The following is a 25,343-nucleotide window of genomic DNA, read 5'->3' on the forward strand; positions in this document are numbered from 1 at the left end:
ACTACATTCGTTATAGATGAAGAAATGAAATCAGAATGTCAGCAGACTGCTGCTTATTGAAAAGACTGAAATACAGACACCTGAATCCAAATCATCAAATACTTTGGTATGTTTAATCACCAGATGTCATTTAAATGTATTGCTATTTTTGCTTTGAATTGGTATTTTTCTATTTGTTTGAGGAGAAACCAACACCAGGACAAGCCAGTCTCAGAATCCCTCTCACTTACCAGGAGGACAAAGGGTCACCACCACCAAACACACGTTTCCTTTGGTCAGCATGTTTTCCCAAAGGATAAAGTTACATTTGAACCTGAAAGCTAATCCATAGCTGCTAGTGCAGCACTGAGAGGAGGCAGACCACACAGCGGTAGGGGTCAGACGGGTTGTTCACCTCTTCAGCTACATCTCTCTCATGCAAACAGAAAATCACCACCCAAGATCAACTCAGGTCAATTCAGCTTTGGCTGTCTACAACCAGGACTGATGTAGAACAAGCAAAAGATGCGTTGGCTTAGTAAGACCAGAATAAATCATGTTGGTGCTGATTACTTTATGTTTGCAGGACCCTTATTACCTTTTACAGTAACTAAAATGAATGAACATTAACGTGGTAATTTTATATTAAACTAATTATCTAATATTTTCAATCAAAATTATTCATCTACTGATTTCAGCTGATGAAATGTGACATTTTGCGGTGCCTTAGATGTGACAACCTGTGTTGACTGATAATGCATTATGTTTGTTACTAATGTGAAAGCAGAGCACAGATAATGAAGATCACTATCATACAAACTCCTGTAATTAGTTTATGACACAGAAAATTCTCCCGTCGTGAATTTCCCCTCACGCTGAAGTGCATCACTTTGTGTAAGCATCATACTAAATGCTCAGTTTATCTGTGTGTGTATATTGACATAAGTGTTGAAATGGAAAATTTTGTTCAGAGGTTTATCCCACACCTAGAATAAAGAAAATGGTTATTCTTCTTAATTTACATCTCACAACCCACATTCACCAGGAACGACGTTATACGACTGTCAAGTCTGAATTCTTGATGTGTCTTTCTTCATCCAGTCCCGTGCATCTTAAAGCAAGACTTCCTGCTATTGTCTGTCGGATTCAATCAGCCACACAATCTCTCTCTCTCTCTCTCTCTCTCTCTCTCTCTCTCTCTCTCTCTCTCTCTCTCTCTCTCTCTCTCTCTCTCTCTCTCTCTCTCTCTCTCTCTCTCTCTCTCTCTCTCTCTCTCTCTCTCTCTCTTTCACTGTCTCTCCAGCACACACACAATCAAAACTCCCCGTCCTCCTTCCCTCCCTCCATCCGAGGACCTTCTTGTGCAGGGGCTGCGCTTGACAAGTAGAGGGGCTGACGGGCAGAGCAACTGTGTCCTCTCAGTATTTAGGTGGACTGATTTTGAGAGGGAGACAAGAAGAGACAGATAGCTGAGCTCACACGAGGAAGTGAGTAGACGCTGAAGAAGTCAGAGGGAGTTTGTGGTGTCAAACAGTTCACTGTGACTGTTTCTGCCCCTTTCCAGTGCACCGTGGGGCTTTCGGTGCAGCACCACTGCCCTGTCAAAGCAGGATCTATCTCCCCCCTACCCCCCAGAGACTCCTAGCCTGTCTGAAGGTTGTCTTTCTGATTGACTGGATCGCTGAAGCAGCACGGAGGGACCCCTCGCTGAATGTCAGCACCCAAAACTGGTAGGTGTCTCACAACACCGTCAGTCCAGTTGTTGCTTTGGTTCATCTCCACTGCTCCTTTCAACAGTTGCTTTCAGCTGTGAGACGCTTATTTTGGAGTCAGTGCTTTGACATCACCGCAAATGTTTCAAATCAGTATTATATAGAAATGCAAAATGTGCATGACAAAAGAAAAATGTGGCCAGAAAAGGAATCCAAACTACTGCACTTAATTCTTGGTTTGTTGGTAATGTCATTTCTTAGAGGGGAGGGGGGTTGGAAATTGGAAACAGACCAACACATGCTTGAGAGCTAGTCTGTTCCCCCCCAAAAATATAACAGTGCAAAGAACGAGGAGCCCGATAATAACCCAACCTAACGGAGTAATGACAGAGACAAGCGGAGCGACATGAAAGGAAGGAGAGAACTAACCCAGAGAAAGGCAGGAAAGCGTTCTGGATGACATTTAATTCATTTGCTGCCACAATGATTAAAATGACCTTTTGTGTAATTTAATGCTAGACCCGTACCTGCAAGGACCAAACATTATGCCAACTTGTTTGACTTGTCAAATCTTTTTCATGCATGTGTTCTTTACCCATGACAAGCATGACATTGATAAATCACTACTTCATCAGTGCCACATGTTTACAATTCAATTATTAGCTTTAAAAAAAAACCTTAAATCATTGTCTTTGTAGCCGGTATAGCTTTTCCCACTCTGTGTTCTTACAGCACATCTTGCTGTATGAGATGAATTGCTGGCCTCGAACTGTCTTACTCTCTCACCCAAAACTTCAACTGTTTGCGCTACTTTAAGTCGACTATGTTGCTGCTTTCTTGGACATTGTCTCTATGTGGTTTGCTTGGCTGTAGATCAGAATGTCACTTCTGTCTCTTCTCTGGAAACAACAGACACAGCTAACCTGTGATCATCTTTGCAAGTAATCAACATAAGTAACTGTTTTAGGGCGTTCACTATTGATTAAATGAATCAATACTTCAGGATTTACCCCATGGAACAGCCAGCTGGTGCATTGTTATAAATATTTGTAATGTCAGCACAATCGCTCAACTTTTTCCTCAGTTTATCTGATAATTAGATCAACACCATCAAATCCATGACACCATTTGTTATCAGAATCAATTTCACTTCAAATCTTAAAGCATTCACCATGAGGCTATTAGAAAAACACTGTGTGACTGTGTGATTTGAATGCAACAGTATTTTCACTGCTGAGTTGATTGACAGGATATTACTTGTCAATACTTCTTCAAAACAGGTCAGTTGTACTTAATTTCTAATAAAGAATGGAGCAACTTAGTGGAATGTCTTTGGATTTTTTGACTCGATCTATGGAGTAATTAACGATTAATAATGAAAATAAAATATCAATTAAAATGATGTACTAACTAAAGATTTTGCTAATTTTATTGGTAGAAGATGAATAAATGTCTATGTAAGGTGTGAAATCAGTGTAAGGGAGCTCACTATTCCACTAAACTGATGAAAGTTACTTTCTATGTATTTGCCAATGTGATAAATCATCAAGCTGAGTTTGTTTGGCTTGAGGGCCAGAAGGTTAAGGGGCCACCGTCAGCTGGAAGTGGCCCTCAGGGACTCTCCCTTTCTCAGGGTCACTGGATCAGACAATCTGGTCCCATCATGGGCGTCTACTGTATATCAGGCTGAATGGGTGTTGGCAAAGGAGCACTGTGTACAACATTCTCGAAAAAAGACTGAGGTTATATCTCAAAAAAGAATATGTATTTATACATGAACACATGTATATGTGTTTCCTCCTCAAATCTCTGTGTTTTCAGCTGTTAAAATAAGCTTTGACGAGGAATAGTTCAAAGTCTTGGCTGGAATTGAGGCCAAAAGTACAGCTGTAGAAGGTTCTTCAGCGGTGCAAGAAACTGGATTAACGGTCGGTCATGCATGACATTAATGAGAGGTCAGGAGGTCAATAGTAACTCTCATTCACAACATAACATACTGTTTGGGGGGGGTGTGTGTGATAAACAACACTTTCTTGAATTATACTCTTACTAAAATGCATTTTCACTGCATGAAATTTAATCTAATTTTGATGTGGGCACCATCATTATATGTGCACAGACGAAAACCGTCAAAATGATTTTGTCATGGAATGGCTTCATAGGTAGAAAGTAACATAAGGATGGACATTACTTGTACCCTGAAATGTTCATGAGATGTTGTTGCTTTTCCCACATTCCACTCTGTCAACATTATTGTTCTGACAAAGGACTTTCACCATGTTTTGTTTCTCTCATTACATTTGGCGATGAGACATTTAACCCAGCTGCATTCTTTATTTTCCTCCAGCCTAATAAACAAGAAACACCCTGAGATCTTTTCAAACTGACCATAAATTACACAGGCGTTTAAACTTTGCAAGACTTGCTCAATTATGTGCGTATTGCACAAAATAGAAACCTTCTTAAAGGCTGTTTGAAGCCTTTACTTTGACCTTTTCCAGCATATGCCTACCCAGGTGTGAGGAGGTGTCAGAAAGCCACACTTTCTAGCATCACAGCAGGTCTCCAGAGAAACCAGGCTTCTATCTGCTCTCTGTGGGTTGACTTTTCTTTGCTGGTGGGAATGGAAAGTCTTTACAGGCTTCTGCTGCTAACAACCTCTGAAGTTGCCACCCAGCTGCTAGCGAGCTCTTAGCGTGGTCTTCCTGAACATCTGCACTGGAGTTTATCATACAGACTATGATGAGGTTTAGACAAACGATGCATTTCCACAACCTCTGTCATACACATTTCATGAGTTTCAAATGTATAGATGTCCAGATTATTAAAATACTCACTCAATATAATAATCACTACAGCTTAGCAACAGTACTACAGTTAAATCGTACAAAAGCACAACTGCTGTCAGTCTGTCTTGAACGATGCATGTCTCTTAGTGAGGATCCAACCGTGTCTTACGCTTAGAGGGGGGAGCCTTTTTTATTGTGGACCCCCAGCCTCCGCCAGGAAATTTGTTTGGCAGATAATGCCACACATTCCGGAGGTCACAGTCATGCACCGTGGTATTTCCGGTAGTGACTCGGACAATATCATACACATTATCCACATCAATCCTTCGACATCACAGGGAGCAATCACACCGCATTGATTGAAACAACAAAAATGTCTTCTGGCTGTTGACATGAGGGCTTCTGTGATGTTCCAGAGACATCCCGATGACAGCGTTGGTCTGATTTTCACTTCCTGGCCTTTTTGTCAGTCTCACCACACTCACTAACCCTATCTTTTCCCTTACTCTTTTTTTTTACACTTTTGCTTTGGCAATCTGCCCTCCAATTGCTGCTCCCACCATCAACATATTGCTTGACTACATTCTTCTCATTCCGACTAGCTTCCTGTGACTGGAAGAGCAGTGAGCCCTGCTGGCCACAATACCCCACCTCGGAGCCCATATGTGTCCTTCTTTCTGCTCTGCCTGTTGGCTTTAAGGATTCCTTTATACCTTCTGTTAATGATCACATTAATGAGTCACAAATGGGGCCAAATTTGTTTTTCTTGTTAGTTAAAACCACTGAAGATTCATGCAGTTTTAAATATTTCTAATTGATATGTTTTTCATGGCAGTGTATAATATCAATGTCAGATATGCTGTGTCATTTTATATGGTAAAGTCAAAATACTAATAAAGTGCATCACTAGAGATTGGAGCAACAGTTTGGAAAGAAGTATTTAGGCACCGTTCTGCCTGTAGGGCTCAAGTTATGATTTAACAGTTCTTGAAATCACTACATATACGTTTCACTGTATATAATGTAACCAAGAGATGCCATATTATTAAGAAAACAATGACACAGAGACGTACGCTGTCTGATTAAAATCAATAATGATGTATTAATAACTCATGAAATGATTTTGAGTTCACAAAATTAAATGTGATGCTAAGGAACTGTGTTAAGTTTTTTTTTAAATGAAAATGTGACTTCAAAGTTGCCAAGGCTTCTATATTTAAATCTGTAAAAAGAATAAGATCGGTGTCAAGCATGTGCTGTTCAAAATGGGTGAACTGCTATGAAATTCAATTTACTTGTGGGTATCTGAAATTATTCAGGTCACAGTCAACCTCATGACTGCGGGATGGACTGGTGCTGTCCTGCCAAGAGCACAGGAGGGACGACACGCTGTTGTTCAAATTAGACTGAGTGTTGTTGACGGCTCGGGTCAGAACCAGGTCCAACACAAAGACTAAATTACAGGATCTGTACAGATTCCCTCACAGATACACGAGCGGTCTACTCTAAATCACCTGAAAAACTGGCTCAACTATCTAACTATCTATCTATTTGCTTGTTCCAGACTGCTTTATTATCACAGATCCACTGATGATGAATTTATTTTAGCAGAGGTTTGATTTCTCAAGAAATTGAAAAAAGAAACTGACAGAGTTCAATTCATCACACAATACAACATCGCATAGTAAGAATCCAACAATGTTTATTAACGCAACAAATGTGTTCTTTTTCTGTATGTTGTGTAAATTTTAAAATTGATTTAAAATCTGCACATACGAAGACTGGTCAAAGGAGATGTCATTTGACTGACTCATTTTTATAATGGCCGTTAGGGGCTATATTTATTCTGAAAGATAAATTTAGTGGTGCAATATACATTCAATGCCCCTCGACATCATATCTGAACATTAGCATGTCTGATCAAAATAAATTCATGTGTCATTCACTCAGTAGTTAGAAAAAAAGCAACAGAGAGAGCACTATCTGAATACACTGCTCAAAAAGTCAGATGAAACTGTAAAACTAGGCAGAGCTGATCAAAAATGAATCAAAGTATTGTTGCGGTGTCTATTTCTTGCTAACTTAATTTGCAGAACTAGATTTTTATGTACTGTTCATCTGTGGCAGAGCCTCTTACAAAGCTTCTACTTTGACAATGGAAACAGGAAAGGATAGAGAGCGACTCACAAGCATTCCGATAACCAGAACACCAAAACAAGTCAACGGGTCAGATGAGAGTACAGACAGAGGTAGTGTGAGTTCTCCACCTCCTTCACGCACCGTGACTGTTGTGGTTCACACATGAGTCTTTCCATTCCATAGCACATTTATTAACCCATTCTCCATGCTTATGGAGAGAATACCCAAACAAATTAAATTGCGCAAAGTCTGATGAGTTTGTTATAGTGTGATGTGAGGTATCACGAGATGCATATCAGGCAAGTTCAAATGATGCTCTGATATGTTCTATAGGCTAACATTATTCTATTTTGAAATTGACATGGAAACATAAACAATAAATAATAGAATAATTATTTAAAAAGTATGGATCATATTTATATGCAGTTTTATTACTCTACCAGTATACACTACCAGTCAAAAGTCTGGATAAACCCTCTCATTTAATGATTTTCTCTATTTTCCTGATTATATATATTGTACATTCTCACTGGATGCACCACAACTATGAATGAACAAGCAGAATTTTGTAGTAAAAAAAAAAGAGAAATAACACAAAAAATGTTTTATATTTACAGTCTTCATATTTTATATTTTTCAGTCTTTGGTTTGATTGCTGCTTTAAACACTCTTGGCATTCTCTTAATGAGCTTCATGTGGTCCTCACCTGAAATGGTTTTCCAACAGTCTTGTGACCTTTTTCTCTTTAGTCTGCAGTCCAACTCACCCCCAAACACCTCGACTGGGTTTAGGTCAGGTGACTGTGGAGCCCAGAACATCTGACACAGCACTCTATCGTTCTCCTTCTTGCTCTGGACGTGTATTTGGAATCATTGTCCTGTTGAGAAATAAATGATGGTCCAAGTAAACACAAAGTGTATGGAATGGTGTACTGCTGTAGGATGATGTCCCAGCCATGCTGGTTCAGTGTGCCTTCAGTTTTCTAAACTCTAATCTGAGGTCCTGTTAATTTATTTATTTTGCTGGTAACTTGGATGGGCTCATTCTCAGCAGCGGCGATGACCCTTGATCTTCCATTCCATAATTTTGTCTTATGGCTTGATGGTTTTTGCGACTGCTCTTGGGGATAGACTGACTGACCTTCAGTCAGTCATTTTCTGTCCTTGGTTCTTGTCATAACTTAGATTCTAACAGTTGTCAAATAGGACTGTCAACTAACTTCTGCACATTGCAAGTGATGATCCCAACCCCATTAATAAGGAGGAAATATCCACAGAAGACACCCGCAGGAGCTCAGTCCAATAAGTCTGGGGACCGGAGGGAGACCAGTTCACCACCCATGTCGGGCAAAACATTTTGGAGTGTGAGCTGGCAGTAGGAGTCGCAAGATCACCTCCCAAACATTGCCTTGGTGCTCTTGAGCAAGGTATCGTCCCTCTGGATGAGAACTCTGGAAGGTTCTGTTGGGTTTCTCTGTCTGTTAAAGCTCTCTGAAATGTCTGCTGATGTGATTAAGCGCTATATAAATAAAGGCTGAATGATTGATCAATTGATTGATTGATTTGTAAGTTGTTCATCGGTGCAGCCCAGAGGGGACTGCGCAACCCCTTTACCCCTCACCGTCATTTGCATTCCCCACAGGCCCCATGTATGTGTGTGTGTGTGTGTGTGTGTGTGTGCGTGTGTGTGCGCGTGTGTGTGTGTGTATGTGTTCAGGCCTGTACTTAGTGTGTGATGACACTAAAAAAAGTGGAAAAATAATTACTAGGACTAATAAAGGAATCCTAAATCCTTAAATCTTTAATCAAAGCACAGGACAGCCACTTCGAGAACTTTTAAAAATGTAAAACATCTTTCGATTTATGTCAATTCTTTGTTTGCTACATAATTTTATAAATGTTGCTTCATAGTTTAAGTCAGTTGAAGGAATCAGTTATGATATTTATAGTTACATATTTTCAGACGGACAGACGGACAGACAGGCGGGGGGCCTCCAGCAGATGGAGCCCTCACACCAGCAGGAGGCTCTCTGCCGCTCCTCCGGGTTTTATCAGCGGCTCCACCGCCTCGGACAGGAGATAAAGACGGAGCGTCTGGCGGCGGCGGACGGACCCTGTCCTCCATAATAGTCAGAACATGTTCCCAGTTTGGTTCTAATAGCGGTCAGATGACTTTACGCACCAGAGACCAATTCAGCCAAAAAGACAAGATGAGGATAAACGTCTCAACAAAACTTCTAACCTGTCACATAAACTGAAAACACGTCGCGTTTGAACTCTGCTTCTTAAAGGTAGGAAACTATTGTTTGCTGATGTTCTGTAACGTCCTTATAAAGACATGAAAACTGATTCCCAACTTTTTTGTAAATCTTTTTTTTTTTTGAAGGTGTCATGCGTAAATCTTTTAACTTTGAAGGTGTCATGCCGGTAAATTTGGCAGCTCCCTGTCGTGAGAAATTATACTAGAGATCGATGGATTAATAATTACTGACATGAAAATGTATTTATTTTTACTGTGAACGCCAAATGTCTGGCGTGATTCCATAGTCAACAGGTGCGAAATGAGATTTCCTATTCAATTCGGCATTTTCGCGTGATATTAAAGAAAAGTACGTCGGATATGAATTTTTAATGGCCATAATTTATTAAAGTATAGAATTTTAACATTTCCCGTGATCACAAACTGGAGTCAGATGTTTGTAGTGAATTAACAAATAACCTTATTACCTGCTCAATGGACTATAGTGTGCTGGCAATTACTGTATGTGACGTCACTGCTGTCTGGAGATGAAGAGCAAGTGTAGAATTTCCCACTGGATGTATTTCTGCTCATAACATTATTACACATTTTGATCCGACCCAAGCTACTTCAATGTGTTGAAGATTGAAAGAACACACACACACACACACACACACACACACACACACACACACACACACACACACACACACACACACACACACACACACACACACACACACACACACACACACACACCCAGCAGTCATTTGCATGAATGGAATAAGGTTCTCATGTGTACAGGTTTTCTCTGTGGATAGGATGAGGTAATACCCTGTGTGTGTGTGTGTGTGTGTGTGTGTGTGTGTGTGTGTGTGTGTGTGTGTGTGTGTGTGTGTGTGTGTGTGTGTGTGTGTGTGTGTGTGTGTGTGTGTGTGTGTGTGTGTGTGTGAGTAGAGTTACAGAAGGTTCATGTGGGCAATGCCAGTGGAATCGACACCTCCTCCACTTTTCTGCCCTCATCTGATGCCCTTTAAATCTTTCCCTCATCGTGTTTTTCTCACCATCTCAGATCGCCAGCGGTGGTCATTGGTTTGAAACGGGTTGCTCACATGGTTGTCTTCCGGGCATGTGTGTGTGTGTGTGTATGTGTGTGTGTGTGTGTGTGCGTGTGTGTATTTCTTAAAAATACACACACGCACGCAGAATATGATCATAACGGCCTCTTTATGCATTATGATCAGTGTCACCTTACATCCACGAGCCCTGACAGTCTTTGGGTTGGTGTTTGTTCTAGTCCCAGACGATGAACAGGCTGCATGTGGCCGCTGGATCAAGTGAACCTGTGCCACATCTGACGGAATGGTTTCCCAGTTAACAGTTTGTGAGTTTTGTCTAAGGGGTTTTAGTGCACTGTGTGCAAACTGAGTCATTGTGACGTTAACATAGTTTACCTCCATCTTCCTCCAGGCACCTCTGAGTCATACTCTACATACTTGTAAGGTATGACTCCTCACTCTGACTTCACATTTACACTGTGGCTGTCAGTTTTGTTTGAACATACACTAAATAAAATTCGCAGTATTTTTTTTTGTTCAAAGGAGACACATCTCTCGTTTTATCTAGCCATCAGTTTAGGACGTGTCTACCTGCTGGGTGAAACCGCTCCTCACTGAGATGAGACTAATGGTGCAGATAATACTTACCCCCATTATTTTTTTATAGTAAATGATAATTTTTTTTTTGTCAGTTTATTTTCTCTGAATAGATAAATTGATAAATCGATTGATAAATTGGGTTCAGTTTAGATGGGTAACACATAAAAGCTTGTCTTTATTGTCAGCTTGTAATATGCAACATATTAAAAGTTTATTGGATTGATGATGATGAGGATGACAGGTGGATTTACTACTTCTTTATGCTGTCCACTACTCAGGTTAATAACACATTGGCTTTTTTAGACATAGATTGCAAAAGATCGCATCATATGCAGACAAAATTTCACGTCCTCATCCTGTCTCACAGCCTTACACTTCCTTTGTGGAGACGTCCACTTTACACCGTTAAATCCTGTCATCGTTTGAAGAAAATGGCACAATAAAGGTGCAACAGTTCCATCTCAATCAGGCTGTGTAAAAAGGACAACTGATACGGATGCTTGTTGGAATATTGTCTTTATTGACTCTAGGCCTTTACATAGTAAGAACCACAGAGAAAAAATATTCAGATCTAGTGGAGAGGCTATCATTGGATGTCTGTTTTGGGCACATTGTTGTGCTGTAGGCTAGTTGTGGAAGTGAATATCAACCTTTTCCCAAGACAGTTAACCTTTAAAAGTTCCCAGTAGTTTCCCAGTAGTAGCCACAGCAGTGCATTAACAATAGGGACAGTGTTCTAGACTGGTAAGAGCCCCAGATCAGATTTCCTCTTCCTGATTTAAGATCAACTCAGCTGACTACTGATACGCTCCTCAAAAATCCCACAACAGGACAGTCAGTCTTCCTGTGTATCCTGTGTGTGTTATCAGCAATGAAAATGTTAGAATAAGTATCTTGGGGTGCACAGAGGCTGTGCACCCCAAATCTTGTTCAAACCAAGCATAAATATTTAGATTTGAGTACTCACTGACAGAGTATTGATATGAGTACTTAATTATAACATTACAGTTTGCTGTCAGAATATAATAAATTTTCTTCAGATGTTTGCTCTGTTAGCCAAAAGCTCCTCGTCAACAACAAACTTGAGGGTGTGAGCCACATAAAACAGGCTAGGGAGCCTATCAGCATGTTTTTAGCACTGTCCCAGAGCCCAATGTGAGCATAATGTTTTGGAGCGTCTCATGTTTGAAACATCATCATAAAAACTGCATGGAGAACGGCTCACTGTGGAGTAAAGAAGTCATCAGTCCACCGCAGAGTTAAACAGACCAGAGACTTGAGGCTGATGCTGATTGTCCAAGTACCAGACGCGGATTACCGTGGATCAGATGGCTGATGTGTTTTCTCATGTGGTCATGCAGCTTTGTTCAGATGGGAATCTCACACCGAGTCTCATACACTGAGAAAATGGCATATACCATAATAATAGTAGTTGTTAGTATGCTTTTAGCATTAGCACACACCCTGACAAGAGCTGTCACAACCCTTTAGGAGTCTTTAGCTTGCAGCCTGCTATACTTTTGTTGTTATTGTTTACATCAAAATGTTATCTCACTGCTTAATCTAGTCGTCTTCCTCCTCCAACCTGCTCAACTCATTCATATAATAATACCGTAATCTGGTTTAAATGGTCTTCCAAGCCCACTATAGGGCCAGAACCTGTTCCTTGTATCGATATTGGTTCATAACTAAAAATAACGTTATCAAAACAGCAGGCTAGTACCAAGAAACGGTTACCTTTATCTGACTCAGTGCAGGCTGTATTTGGATGAGAGAAATTCTTTCAGTTCACGTAGCCTTCAGGAATATGAAACGCTGAGAATTTTTATTCCAGCTATCTTTTTTTTCTTTGAAATAAATGTGATCACATGGTACCTCAGGTCATAACCAACATGTGGGCAGTGTTAAATGATTATTTCTCTGCCGCATGTTTGAGAAACAGTGTATTAGTGCTGTTGTACTGAGTCTGGACAGATGGGCACCTGTTGCGTCATGAACATACAGTATTTGCGTCAGTTCTCTTAGCAAGAACACATATTGTGTGTGTCTTCAGGCAAGACAGAATTTCAATCTCATGCCAGTCTTGTGACAGCATCCTGCACGAATTTAGCACTGTTATCCCCATTTAAGAAAGGGCTGACCCTTTGAAACCCACAGGACAAAAAAATTGAACATCACAACAATTGTCAGTCTGTTTTAGTTGTGAGAAAACAAGCTTCAGAATCATACTGAAGAATATTGTAGCTTGTGACATTCTCAAAACTCTCAAAATAGCTGGACAACCCTTATTTTTTTCAGTGCTGCCTCAGGGCCACAACATCAAGAGGAGTCTTACGACTGTCTGACCTCTGACCCCTGGGTCAAAGTGAGTGACATGGACAGAATGACTTTGAGAGAAGAAAAGTAAAGACTAGATGATGAAGGAGGTTCATAATGTCTCGTGTTGACATTCCGATGAGGCAGAATAAGATGTACAATTTTTAGAGGTACGGACTGAAGTATATTTACTTTCACTTACATTCACACCACACATTTAGAAAAACATTCTTTGTGCAGAAATATCAAAGTTATGCCAGCTTGTGTGCTTTCTGTTCCCAGGTATTTTGTCATGCTATAGAAATGAGTATTTTTTATGTGCTAGTATTATATCAAAGTTTGACCTCCTACGATGGAGACAATCTTTGTTAGTTGTTGCCTCAGAAGCCTCGAGGGAAAAGGAAATGAGCTCTGTGGTTTGCTTCACAGAGTTTGTTGCAATGGTTAACAAATCCCAGACTTCTGATAATCAGATACAGGCCACATGTTTTTTTTTGTATGATCAAGATTTTCTCAACTTTCTTTTTGAAAATTGATACACAACCATTTCTATAATTTAATAATATTCTGATCATTTCTCATGGTATTATTACAGCTTGTAACATGTCGGGAGATCCTGCATTATTGCTCCCACAAAAGAGTTATCCTTGTCGAGGTGTGGTCGATCAACATCTGCTCAAGACAGAAGTAATCTAGGACATGCTTTGTGTGAGCTATAAATGTGTGCATTTTACAGTTGGTTTCTTCAGTGTGATTTTTACATTTTTAGGCACATTAGATCAACTTTACCAAATGATGGAAGTTTTGGTCAGTTCATTTAAGCTTTGCTAGCAGTGGTGCAAGAAAAAAAAGTTGGACACAAGTTTCCATAATTGTTCTACTAACCTGAAGATGTTTTGTGTTTTGGACTGTTGGGTGTAAAAAGTAAGTATTTTACACAAATATATATATATACTGTCTATATACTGTACACACACACACACACACATACACACACACACACACACACACACACACACACACACACACACACACACACACACACACACACACACACACACACACACATATACATTTATATGTATATTATTTTATTCTATTTTCATCATCAATGTAACATTTCTTCAGAAAAAATATTTTTCCCAAGAAATATTTAATTGGTTATGAAAAACAATAATTTTCTGCAAAAGAAAACATTAAATCGAAGATAATTTTTTAGTGATTTCTCAGTTATCATGGATTCATACACAGTTGGTCACAGATAATACATTTGACAATAGTACAGTTAAAGTATTTTAATATGTAAATACGACATAAACAATGACCTCTGGACTGTTACCTTCGTATGCGGCTGAAGTTACTGAAAGCCTGTCACATGCGCCACACATACACAGAAGGATTTGTGAGCAATTGGGATACTATTATTACACACACATGTGCCAAGTGTGGCACACACATGTCACACACAAGCACTGTGGTTCTATGTCAAGAAACAAAATGAGTGTCATCCGACATGTGTGCACTCTCTTTGCACTTGATTGCACACAATGACACGAGTCTTTACTGACAGGTGACACTAAAAATAAACCAGAATGGTCACATATATTCAGAGTTGTACAAAGAGCCACAGTGTTCCTCTGATAGAAACAAATGGGCACTATTAATACACTGGCACTGACACGCGCCAGCACTGATGCACTGATACACAGCCTCAACTGTCGCACAAGCACATCTACTTATGCAAACACAAAGATCTGTTGTGTACACTCAAAAGGAGCAGCTGAAAGCTATTAATACCTTGGCAGGTCGGGGATGGACACTACACAAGCAAACACACATACGGATGAATACATAAGGAGACAAATCGTCCAGCTGCTCGGAAGCAGAGGGACAGAATGTCCCCAGCAGCTGTGGATTCCTCTAAACCTAAGGATTGGTTGATGGCAGCAGGAGGAGGTGGGCTGATGGTGACCAGCATGCTGCAGGCGCTGTCATAAAACCAGTATTGTGTGCATAAAGAGCTCTGTTAGGATAGACCTCAGTGACTTTTTGCAGGAGTTATGTGAAATTTGTCAACCGTCTTGGAAGCAAATTTCATTTATGATACGCATTTTAATATCATAAGTCTTCTCAAGATGGGGAATGAAATGAACATAAGTGATTTTTATGCACTTGGAATATTGTTATGTTGGTTTACGTATATCCAATACTAATGCTATGGTCACAAAATCACAACACAGTGTGTCCTTGGACTCAATTTTTTTGTGTTGGACTAAAAAACAGAAACCTGTTCTCTACTGACACAGAAAGTGTTATTAATGTGAACTTAAACAGTATAAGAACAAGGTGAAAAGTTCATTTCTACACCAGAGCACACTGTGAAACCATTATGCTGCTGCACAATGACATTTAGTGCATAAACTCCAGCCCTCATTGCTTTGCTGCTGATCTAACCAGATATAGACCTCAAGCCTGCTGCCTGCGTTTATGTATACAAATAGTCCCGAGCACTCAGCCTGATGTGTGACTTCAGACAAGCTCCATCGAAAAGGTCTGCAGCAGTAACTTTAGTCCAGCAAGAAATAAAGTATATTTTAGGGCTGTTTATGGATATGAACATGGTAGAAGCGTACCTGTAAAAGTCAAACTATAGAAATGAATCAGTGAAGCCCTTCAACCAAAATAGCAGCGTCTTATTGCCTAAATGAACCTAGAGGATGTTATGGTGCGGGCTAACTTTAGAAACAGGAAGTCACTGTTTCAGTGTGTGTGTGTGTGTGTGAGTGTGTGTGTGTGTGTGTGTGAGTGTGTGTGTGTGTGTGTGTGTGTGTGTGTGTGTGTGTGTGTGTGTGTGTGTGTGTGTGTGTGTGTGTGTGGTTGTGTGTGTGTTTCAGTGTGCTGCTGCAGGAGGCACATAGAAAGAGGATGATGGTTGTGAAATGAATAAGCTGAATACAGAAACCAGAAGTTTGTCTCCTGACTATTTTTAGCGTCACATTGAAACAAGTGACTGAGAACCACACAGTGATCTTATCTGGATGCAATGCACCTCACTTCTTAAAATACCAGATTTTATCACACAAAAAAAATTCCCTTACAGGTTTGACAACACATATTTTGCATATTTAGCATCTAGCCAATGAATAGATCTCTATATAAACCAGAATGTATGAATTAAACCTGTATAGTCACACTGCCTTTTTGTGATGTTACGCTGAACTGAATGTTCTCTTGTAGTGAACACTTGGTCAGACAATATGAGGCAATCAACAGCTTTTGAAATCTTACAGGTCCAGGGTTGAAGAAACTGGATCCGGCTCTTTGAATGCATCGTGTGGTGATCAGGCTGGTTTTGTGTGCGGTCATGTAATGAGTCACACCGAACACCTGCTTAAAGTCCCAGATTTGGTGTTCATAAAATATACTTGTGTGGAGCAGTGGCTTTTCATTATAACTACTTTAAAATTTAGTAAATTCTGGTTTATAAATTCAGATTCTTCATCTCCCTGGAATTCAGATTAGAATTTTCCCTTCAGGACAAAAAAATCGTCACTAAAAAGGCTTGATAAAAAAACAAATATTAAGGAAAAATGGAGTTCAACTTGTAAAATGTGTCCATGCAGAAAGATAATTAAAGTTGTAAATAAATCTTAAATAAGTTTGTTCCAGACTAACCTATGCAAAAACTAGTAAAAGCAACTTTAAAAAAAAGATAATTACATGTTTGAAGGACAACCACCAAGTAATTTTCAGTCCAGTGTCCCGATTGGCATTTACTATATTAATGATTAAAAAATGTAGAACAGGTTTTTGTTTTCAGTTCAGATGAAAAGCATGAGTTTTTGAGAGTGTGTGCTGATTATTTGAGTTCCCACCATCCCATCCAACTGGTATAAGATTTAATCTAATATCCTATGTTTTGCTATAGATGGTACATCCTGTTTCACCTGTCACTCGTTCTGTCGCACACAACAAAGAGAACCAAAAGTTTAGAAGAAGAACTGAACCTTAACGGTAATGCACGGCATTGAATCATGAATAAAGGAAAAGCTTCAGCGACTCATGTCACAAACATGATGCAGGTTCCCGGCGTTAACTGTGAGTAGTCAGGACTGGTGTTAGAGGGAGGGAGGCCTGAGAAGAGAGGGTGTGGATTTTTACTTTTTATTTGGATAGCTATTAAATGTAGGTACTCGCACGCCATTGTCCAATCTAAAAAATAAATTTTGTGCTGTGGTTGATTCATAGATTACAATTCACTGCTGTAATGACTGTGGTAAGTAGGAACAACCTTTTAATGTTCATCCTTTTTGCATTTGTTGGGTCATCCATTGGACCTTTACTAATCAATACTGCAATCATAAATTATTCTTTCTTCTCCCATTTGGGTCGTATTAAAAACTCTAAAAAAGAAAAAAGCCACATTTACATTTTTTTCAAGAGTTAATCAATATTTTCTCTTTGATTTTGATGGGGAATGAGCAATACACATACATACATACATACATACATACATACATACATACATACATACATACATACATACATACATACATACATACATACATACATACATACATACATACATACATACATACATACATACAAACCATGACATTACATGGCTATTTTGTGCAGCCAAAGAACTGCTACGATTTGCCAACATTACATTATTAGTATCTGCTGGTGCAAACCCTAACCCTAATCCTACTCTAAATTCACTGGGCTTTGCTAGAAATCCCACACTTTGTTCAGATAAAGCAGATACAAATTACTTGTGGTATTTGACACTAAACAATTGTTGGTTTGCCTGACTTGTCTCGTCACAGTTCAGAATGATACCTACAGCTGAATCTATTGATTACTGATTAATACACAGTCATTAAATACCGGATGTTCCTGTTTTGGATATGCCGATTCATTCATTCACACCAAAGCTGCACTCTGAGCCATTCCAACCTCATCAGAACCACATTGTCTATGACATGTTTTGGCATTCTTTAGTTACCCGGAAGGTGGGTTTACTTTTCAGTCTCAAAGCTTGCTTGAGTATCCGTTTTCCCTGCCTCACAAATACAGACGAAGTGAAATCGGATCACTGTTCCCATGAACGGTGTTGTTATTATGAACTGTGTTTGAGTTATTTAGTAATTTAGTAAGACAACAAAACAGAAACCACTTCCTTTACCTGTAGAATCTAATCTTCCTGAGAGGATTCTGTCAACTTAAGACAACTTCATAATCGTTCATTTTCTATGGTCAGTCTTGTTGTGAATCATTAATAGATGGTTCTCTCCACCTACTGGTGGTTTATTGTATGAATGAAAATGAGGTGTTTTAATCCCAAAAGAAGTGTTCAATTACAAATGTACATTTTGTAGAGCATGCCCATTAGAAGGTGTCACTTTCCTGGAGCTGTGTGAGTAATGTTGGCTGCATACAGAGGCAGTACATTTCCCTGTGCTTCCCTCCGTCTGAGTGTTGGTCTACGCCAGAGGGAGCAGTGTCTCCTTCCACATGATGTCTTCCTACACTGTTGTATCGTAACATTCCTCACCGTGTTATTTCATTTCAGTCACGTTGCCTTCTGAGAATTGAACTTCTTTTTGATCTTATATGATTTGTCTGTTTTATCACAAAACTCGGTAGGTTTTAAGGTACACATTTGTGTCATTAGATTACATTGTACTTAAATGTTTGAACTCGCTGCAACACGAGACATCTGTCTTCCTCAAGGACACTGAAGTTGGTTAAATTTTCATTCGTGCTGAATGTGTCACGTTATTTCTTTCACTTTCATGAAACCTGTGAAGGAGATGACAGATTGACACATCTGAGACAAAGCCTTGAACCACACAATGTTCAAATCCAGCCCACCTGCTGTTTTCTTATTACTTATTTCTCTTTTGGGCCTTCAAAATTTGACCAACTCACTATTTCGCTTTCCTGAATGTGACGTTGTACAATGGCCACTTCAAGTGATTCATTAAGCCTTGAGTAAAATGAGATTTGTTGGTGAATATGCAAAGTTGAACTACAAGAATATGTCTGCGCTTACATGAGTCAAGTACACTTTTGGTCATATTTTTGTAAAGGATATACAGTAGTGACACTTTCACTGTTTTTGGACATTTTCTGTCAATATCTAAATCTACTCTGATGATATTTAAAATATCTGTTTAAGACGTAGTCTCCTGAATGACAAAATTAAGGTAACTTTCAATTAATTTAGATATTTTTTCTGTCTCCTTCTGTAGTTGATGTGAAAATCAGCAATCAGGTTTCACTGTCCATACATGGGGATGACCCCATGGACTTATCTGTGACACAAAGGTTTCTACATCCAGGCCCAGATTTGGTCATGCTGGCCCCTCACCCTCCCCACTTCCTTGGACCACTCGCTTCTCAGCATTGCTCCCAGTTTTCCCAGCAGCACTTAGAGGTAAGAACTAGTTTGTGCATCAAGACCAAACTCATGGACCAGTACTGGTCTGATGGTGGAAGCGTCAGGAGCACCAACCACATCTCGTAGCAGAGCAAGTGTGAAATGGGTTTGACTGTAACCTCGGGATGGGTGAATAATTTGGCTAAATCAGTAAACAGACAGCTTTCTCAGCAGTCCAATGGATGCTGACCAGGGGTCAGCTGGTGGATGACACATACAATACATTATCTAGAGGCAGTAATCAGCTCTGAAGAGATACTTGCTTCCTTTCAAAAATTTAAGATTTGTTTTCAGTTATCATGATGTCATGTGTAGACTTTAAGCAAACTTCATTTTTTTGCTTCCCAGTATAAGATTGGACATAAACAAAGAGAGATGGAGGAAGAGAAGAAAGAGCTACAACAGCTGGTTCAAAAGAAAAAAATTGAGCAGAGTAAGTGTCACATGTCATGCATTTCTTCATAATGAAATATTTTTCAATAGGTTCCTTAAAAAAACATTTGATTAGTAGCCTGTCTCATCTTAGTCATAGCATTATGTAGGTTTTACTGAAAAGGAAGGGGATTTCCAGCAACACTGCAGTCTGTTTTCAGAGGGATATATAAATCCTGTTTATACTTTAGTTGAATTAAAAGTTTCATCATCCTGAACCCTGCTAAAAAAGTCTATAAATAATAATTGGTCCTTTTTGTTTTATCAGTGCTTCTATAAGTTCTGTTAACTAGCTGCACACGATCCAACTCGCTGTCTGTTTCCTAATGGAGTGACTTTATTGACTGATAGGTGCAGTAGCCAGTCCATTTGTAAGGCAGAAACTTCGGGAACACATTATTATGAAGAGTCAGCCGACTCATGAGAGGGTGACCTCCAAACAGTGCAGTCCTGCACCAGGATACAGGTCAGAAAGATTCATTTGAACGTGGTAACAGGACAAAGCTCCAATCACCTGGTTATTCCCAATGATTCACATTAAACTTCATCTTGTCTAATTGTAATTCATCTTAATACCTACTGTAGTTGATCCAACCAGTCAGTGCATATTATTTTGATATATAGGCTTCCAGTTTCTGACGTGTCAACCAAGTCTCATCCTCCACCCTGTGACCAGCGTAAAGACCTCGCCCTGCGCAGGACAGGTGACATACCTCTGATTGTTTGAGTCTTTGACAGTTCTATGAGGAAAAACAACAGCGAGACACAGAAACCAAAGCAGTTACATAACTTTATCTGAGGTATGTGTAAAATGAACAACGTGAGTCTCGTCATGCAAATAGGAGGGGTTTTGACTTCCTGTACAGATTTGTGAGTACACTTTGTATTCAAAATGCCATTATTTATTTGGTTGCCCATCAAGCCTTAGGTGCCGGTACACACACACGCACACACGCACACACAAACACACACACACACATCCTGTGGTGCTTTGTAGGCTCTGTGAAACACAAAGCTGCTCGGAGCCAGACACTGATTGATTGTGTTGTTTATGCTTATGAGAGCCTGACCAATCTAAACATGGAACTTTTTAATGCTATCGAGCCGGGCATGCAGAGTGTGCCTGGTTCAGCTGTGCTGAACATTGCAGTAACATTACGATGTTGTGGAAACGCAGCAACAATTTAATATATTTTATATTCTTATTGATGATGAAAGTAGTTTTTTTAATCATTTGAGTCTTTATCTTTCATTGTGATGTGAGTTTAAATTTGTGCATCTGTGTGTGTCTGTGTGTGTTTGTGTGTGTACAGTCTCTGAGCCCACTTTGAAGTGGAAAATAAAGAAACTCATCAGCACCAGACCAAACCCACTGCAGCATAAGATCAGCACTCCCCCCTCTGCTAAGCACCGGCCTGAGACTCTGGGTAAAGTATCTGATTCATTCATCATCATCATGTCATACCTCTGTTTCAATACCATTTTCATGCTGCTATTTTCACCTTTAGTGTAATTACTGTTTACTGTTAACAAAATGCACTTCATAATTTTAGTAACTTCACCAAATACTGTAATTCCTGTGACACAGACTCCCCCAGCGGCAGCAACACCTCGGCATCAGGGTGCAACTCACCCAACGACACCCTCCACTCAGACAGCAGCTCTCTGGCTCATGAGGTGAGGCCTCCTTCTATTACCGGTACTTCTATATTTTTTTTAACTTGCAATGATTTTTAAGATGTTCACATACTAAAAACATTTTCTTGCATTTATCAACATGAATATACGTACAATCCCACTTATTTGTTGTTGGTTCAACAACTAACAATTTAACAATTACTGGGTGTTCTTCATGTTTCTGTTCATGCTTTCATTTTGCTGCTTCAGGCACAGAGGTTGTTGCTGAAGGATGGTAGTTTGGCTCATTTCACGCTGCCTCCCAACCCCAATGCCATGCCCAACATCACTGCTGGACTTCCTACACAGGTGAGTTGTGGTACCATCCATAATTCGCACAAATGTCTTCCTATCATTCCTCAAATCAAATGCTAAATCACTAGCAAACACACTGATACAGTTTCTCTGACTCTAAGATCAAATGACTAAAGAAAAACCCAAACCGCACCCCCCAGACAAACAAGGAAGCATGCAATATGCCATGATTTTACTTTCCTGTTGATCTCCATGGTGCTGTCATATTTTGTGGATCGGTCATTTGATAATTTAGTCAATTCTTAACGACTCTATCTTTACTTTGACACTTTAAGACCTCTCCCTCTGCACTTACCCGTTATTTTACTTTACTGAGCTATGACAATGAAGGCATCCCTGATTCTTCTCTCCCCAGCCTAATCAACGCATGCCAAAGCCAGTGGCACTCTCTGCTCTACATCATTTCTACTTGCCTCTAGATGGAAGGAATCCAGCCCCGTCTCCACACCTGCAGCCTGTGCTCATACTGGAACCACACACCAGACTGGTGCATTCCCAGCTCGTCTCTCGTGAGTAGTGTAAAGGACTTTTACAGCAGAAACTGAAAATGTAATGTATGTCCATGCACAGACACATCTTGAGATGCGTAAACATGTACTCATCCACATTTCAGTAATCTTAATTACGCTGCAACCCAACCATGAAGGATCGAGTGGGTTATTTTGATCCTAGTGGGGACTAGAAGTACTTACTTGGTGACCTCTGAATCTGCAAAGAAAATACATGCAAACAGACAACAGCACCAACTCTTGAGTTTCATACATAGATGTAAGGGTTCTTCCAAAAAGTGTATCACTGAATGATGTTCTGCTTCCAACTTCAGTCTTCTGGGTATAGTCCTGAGCTTTACCAACAGATCTGTCACTTTTACCCTCGGACAAATGTTTTCCTTTGTTTTTGAAGGAGATGAAATGAGAGATTACACTAATATGGTGGATTAAATTTGCATTTGTACTTTTTCATCAGACAGAGCCTTTTGTCCACCATAATGCACTAATTGACCACAATATCTTATAAATATCTCTCAGCCATCCAGCACCTTTTCAACCTAATATAAATTCCACAAGACCATGAGAGAAGTGTCTAAAACAACACACGATCATACAACATGCATATGGATTATGGATTGTACAGCCACCATTGATCCCTGGCTGTTGCAATCAGTGGACTACAAAATGCAGCCTAAGAATCAGGAGCGATCCTGGTTAGATTTGCTCCATGGGTGAACCATCCCTTGAGGGGAGGTCAAGGAAGTTCTTGAGCTCCTGCACAAACTCTCTGCCATCCATGTCTGAGTGTCCCTGAAAGTGCAGTGTAGTTTATAGGGTCTCAATTCTTATTGGAGCTCTTTGTGGGAGGAGCACTCCAAACTTCTTTCTCACATTCTGTAAGTCTGTAAAATCTTTCTTGAACAGCTGAAGCTGCAGCATCAACAACTACTTTAGAAAATGTGACCTCCAACTTCTTCCAAGCCTGATTTAAAGGCTCATCAAAAGCCACATAGTAGAAGCAACACTTTATAGATCTCAGTCTCTTTTGCTGCAGAACAGCCTCAACATTCATTTCTTCACAAACGACATTGGGTTAGCTGCCATCTGTGCTGTCACAAAGCCTGTTTAAGATCTTTATCAATCCCATTGAGAAGACTCACTGCTCCATCAAAGTGCATGCTGGGAAACTGCATCAGCTTACTCACATGGTGCATTTGGCTCAAATTGTTGTACCACACCACTGTACAGATGCTAAAGTACTTCGTGGCTAAAGTGGAAGCCTTAGAAGCATCAGCCACATCCAAGGTCAGGGTGTGAGCCCCGCACGGCATGAAAAGAGGTCTTGGATTAATTTGTTGAAGCCTGGCATTAAACACCATCGTTTTTACTCTTCAAGTTTGCCTTGTTGTCGTTAGCCTGTCCTCTGAAGTCCTAAAAAGGATCTTTAATCTCATCTAGTCTCGAGAATCAAGAGATGCCAAATGTAGACCTGTTGTCGTTGCCTGAATGTTTGAGGGTTTGTAGGACGAGGGCTCTCCCTACTGGTTACATGATGAAGTAACGTAGTTTTCTATTAAAGGAACGTTCAGTGCAGCGCTTCTCAAATAGGGGCGCACTGTAACTACAGTAGGAGACGAGGACTCACCGGTGTGTTGACTGTGTCTAAAAATGATGACAGAGCTTAACAAATTAAGATGTTACTTAAAGACATTACACCCCAATCACGCTGATTAGCCGCTGGAGTTTTTTCAGCGAAAACGTGCCGAATAATGCCAACAATCAACCCCCTTTGTGAATACTGTTTCAATAAACCAGCGAGCATCATATATGTTGTTATATGATGTTAGATCATATAAGGTGGCGTACCAAATTGCTCAGTGAAAAAAAAACCCCAGACCATAGCAGAGGAGCTGAAACATTGAGCAGGAGCTGAGAGTTCATTTTTATGCTTCAAACCTCACTTTGAGCAGCAGTGACTGCCTAAACGTGCTCACTGACTTCTTCATTTTGATAAAAAAAGAAAGAAAGAAACAGCAAAAATTGTTTTATTCATTTTTGTTTTGTAGGTTAAGGTCTTTCATATATTGTGCTCTTGAGCTAATATTGATTGACCCAATTTGAATGTGTTACTTATTGGTTTTTAATTTTAAAAAAATTTCAATATCAAATGGTACAATAAGTTGGTCAAACATTTTTACAGTTTAAACAAGGTGGGGTTTTTTTTTTATTTCAGGCAAATTGACGCACTTCAAATCTTTTTCTGTTATAGACTAAAATATAATATTAGTAAAATTATTCCTTATAGAGACAGTAAGACAGATAGATATACTTTATTTATTCCAAACTGGGAAATTTAAATTTTTTTATAAATTAAACTGTTTCTTTTTTTCTTTTTTTCTTTCTTTAATGTTAATAAGGATACAATGTTATGCAGAGGTGAACTATATCACAGTTTTATTGAAAAATTATTATTTGTAGTTGCGGCGGAGAGTCGGGGGGGGTGCGAATTCTATTCTTTTTGCAGCCTCAACAGTGAAATTAAAATGTTCTCTAAAAAGGTGTCGCTTTCTTTGTGTTGTTAGTCTCAACATTAAATACCAATACAGCTATCTGTTTTTGAGTAGAATATAAAAAAATAAATGGTGCATTTTTTTTTTGTTCGTGTGATATTCACATTACTTTTGTCTTGTTGTTGTAACATTCTTATTGTGTTTCTTATCTTTTCCTCAGCTCATGTCTTTCGGTGTGACATCGTTAGTCCAACCCTGTCTTTCTTGTTCTCTCTGCAGTTCATGGTTTGACCTCCATTCCTCTGCAGCAGCAGCCTCATGTGTCTAGAAGGGAAGACGTGTTTACATTGCCCTCACACAGACCTGTGGAGCGAACACATTCGGAGCCTCCACCCTACAGTCATTCGCCTCTCACGCTGTACGCCGGCCACCATTCACACATTCAGCACCAGCTGGCCCAACTGTACCATAAGAGCAACCTCGAAAATTTCAAACAGAATTCATACCTGAGCAAGGTGAGAGGAGAAAAACAGCAACAGAAATATCATCTGCAAATTATGCTGATGATTTTAAATAGTCTCTAGATGTGACTCTATTTTTTTTTTAAAATCACTATATAATAACAGATTTTGTGCTCTGAGT

General features: G+C 39.6%; 1 protein-coding gene across 3 annotated transcripts in view; it reads left to right on the forward strand.

Moving 5' to 3' along the window:
* The first annotated feature begins 1,329 nt into the window (after positions 1–1,329).
* Positions 1,330–25,343, forward strand: part of LOC137595133 (histone deacetylase 7-like) — a 37,316-nt gene continuing 13,302 nt past the window's right edge. Inside the window, exons 1-11 of one of the 3 annotated variants that reach the window (XM_068315000.1) lie at positions 1,330–1,466; positions 1,544–1,709; positions 19,089–19,273; positions 19,625–19,709; positions 20,060–20,174; positions 20,333–20,412; positions 21,022–21,135; positions 21,297–21,385; positions 21,596–21,694; positions 22,056–22,209; positions 24,981–25,216. In XM_068315000.1, coding sequence (XP_068171101.1) covers positions 1,691–1,709; positions 19,089–19,273; positions 19,625–19,709; positions 20,060–20,174; positions 20,333–20,412; positions 21,022–21,135; positions 21,297–21,385; positions 21,596–21,694; positions 22,056–22,209; positions 24,981–25,216 — 1,176 coding nt within the window. In that variant the 5' untranslated portion in view covers positions 1,330–1,466; positions 1,544–1,690. Of the gene's footprint in view, positions 1,710–8,717; positions 8,910–19,088; positions 19,274–19,624; positions 19,710–20,059; positions 20,175–20,332; positions 20,413–21,021; positions 21,136–21,296; positions 21,386–21,595; positions 21,695–22,055; positions 22,210–24,980; positions 25,217–25,343 lie in introns of those variants that run through there. The other 2 variants (XM_068314999.1, XM_068315001.1) reach the window with 2 other exon arrangements.

Source organism: Antennarius striatus, chromosome 5 (genome assembly GCF_040054535.1).
Source record: "Antennarius striatus isolate MH-2024 chromosome 5, ASM4005453v1, whole genome shotgun sequence".
Classification (NCBI taxonomy): Eukaryota; Metazoa; Chordata; class Actinopteri; order Lophiiformes; family Antennariidae; genus Antennarius; species Antennarius striatus.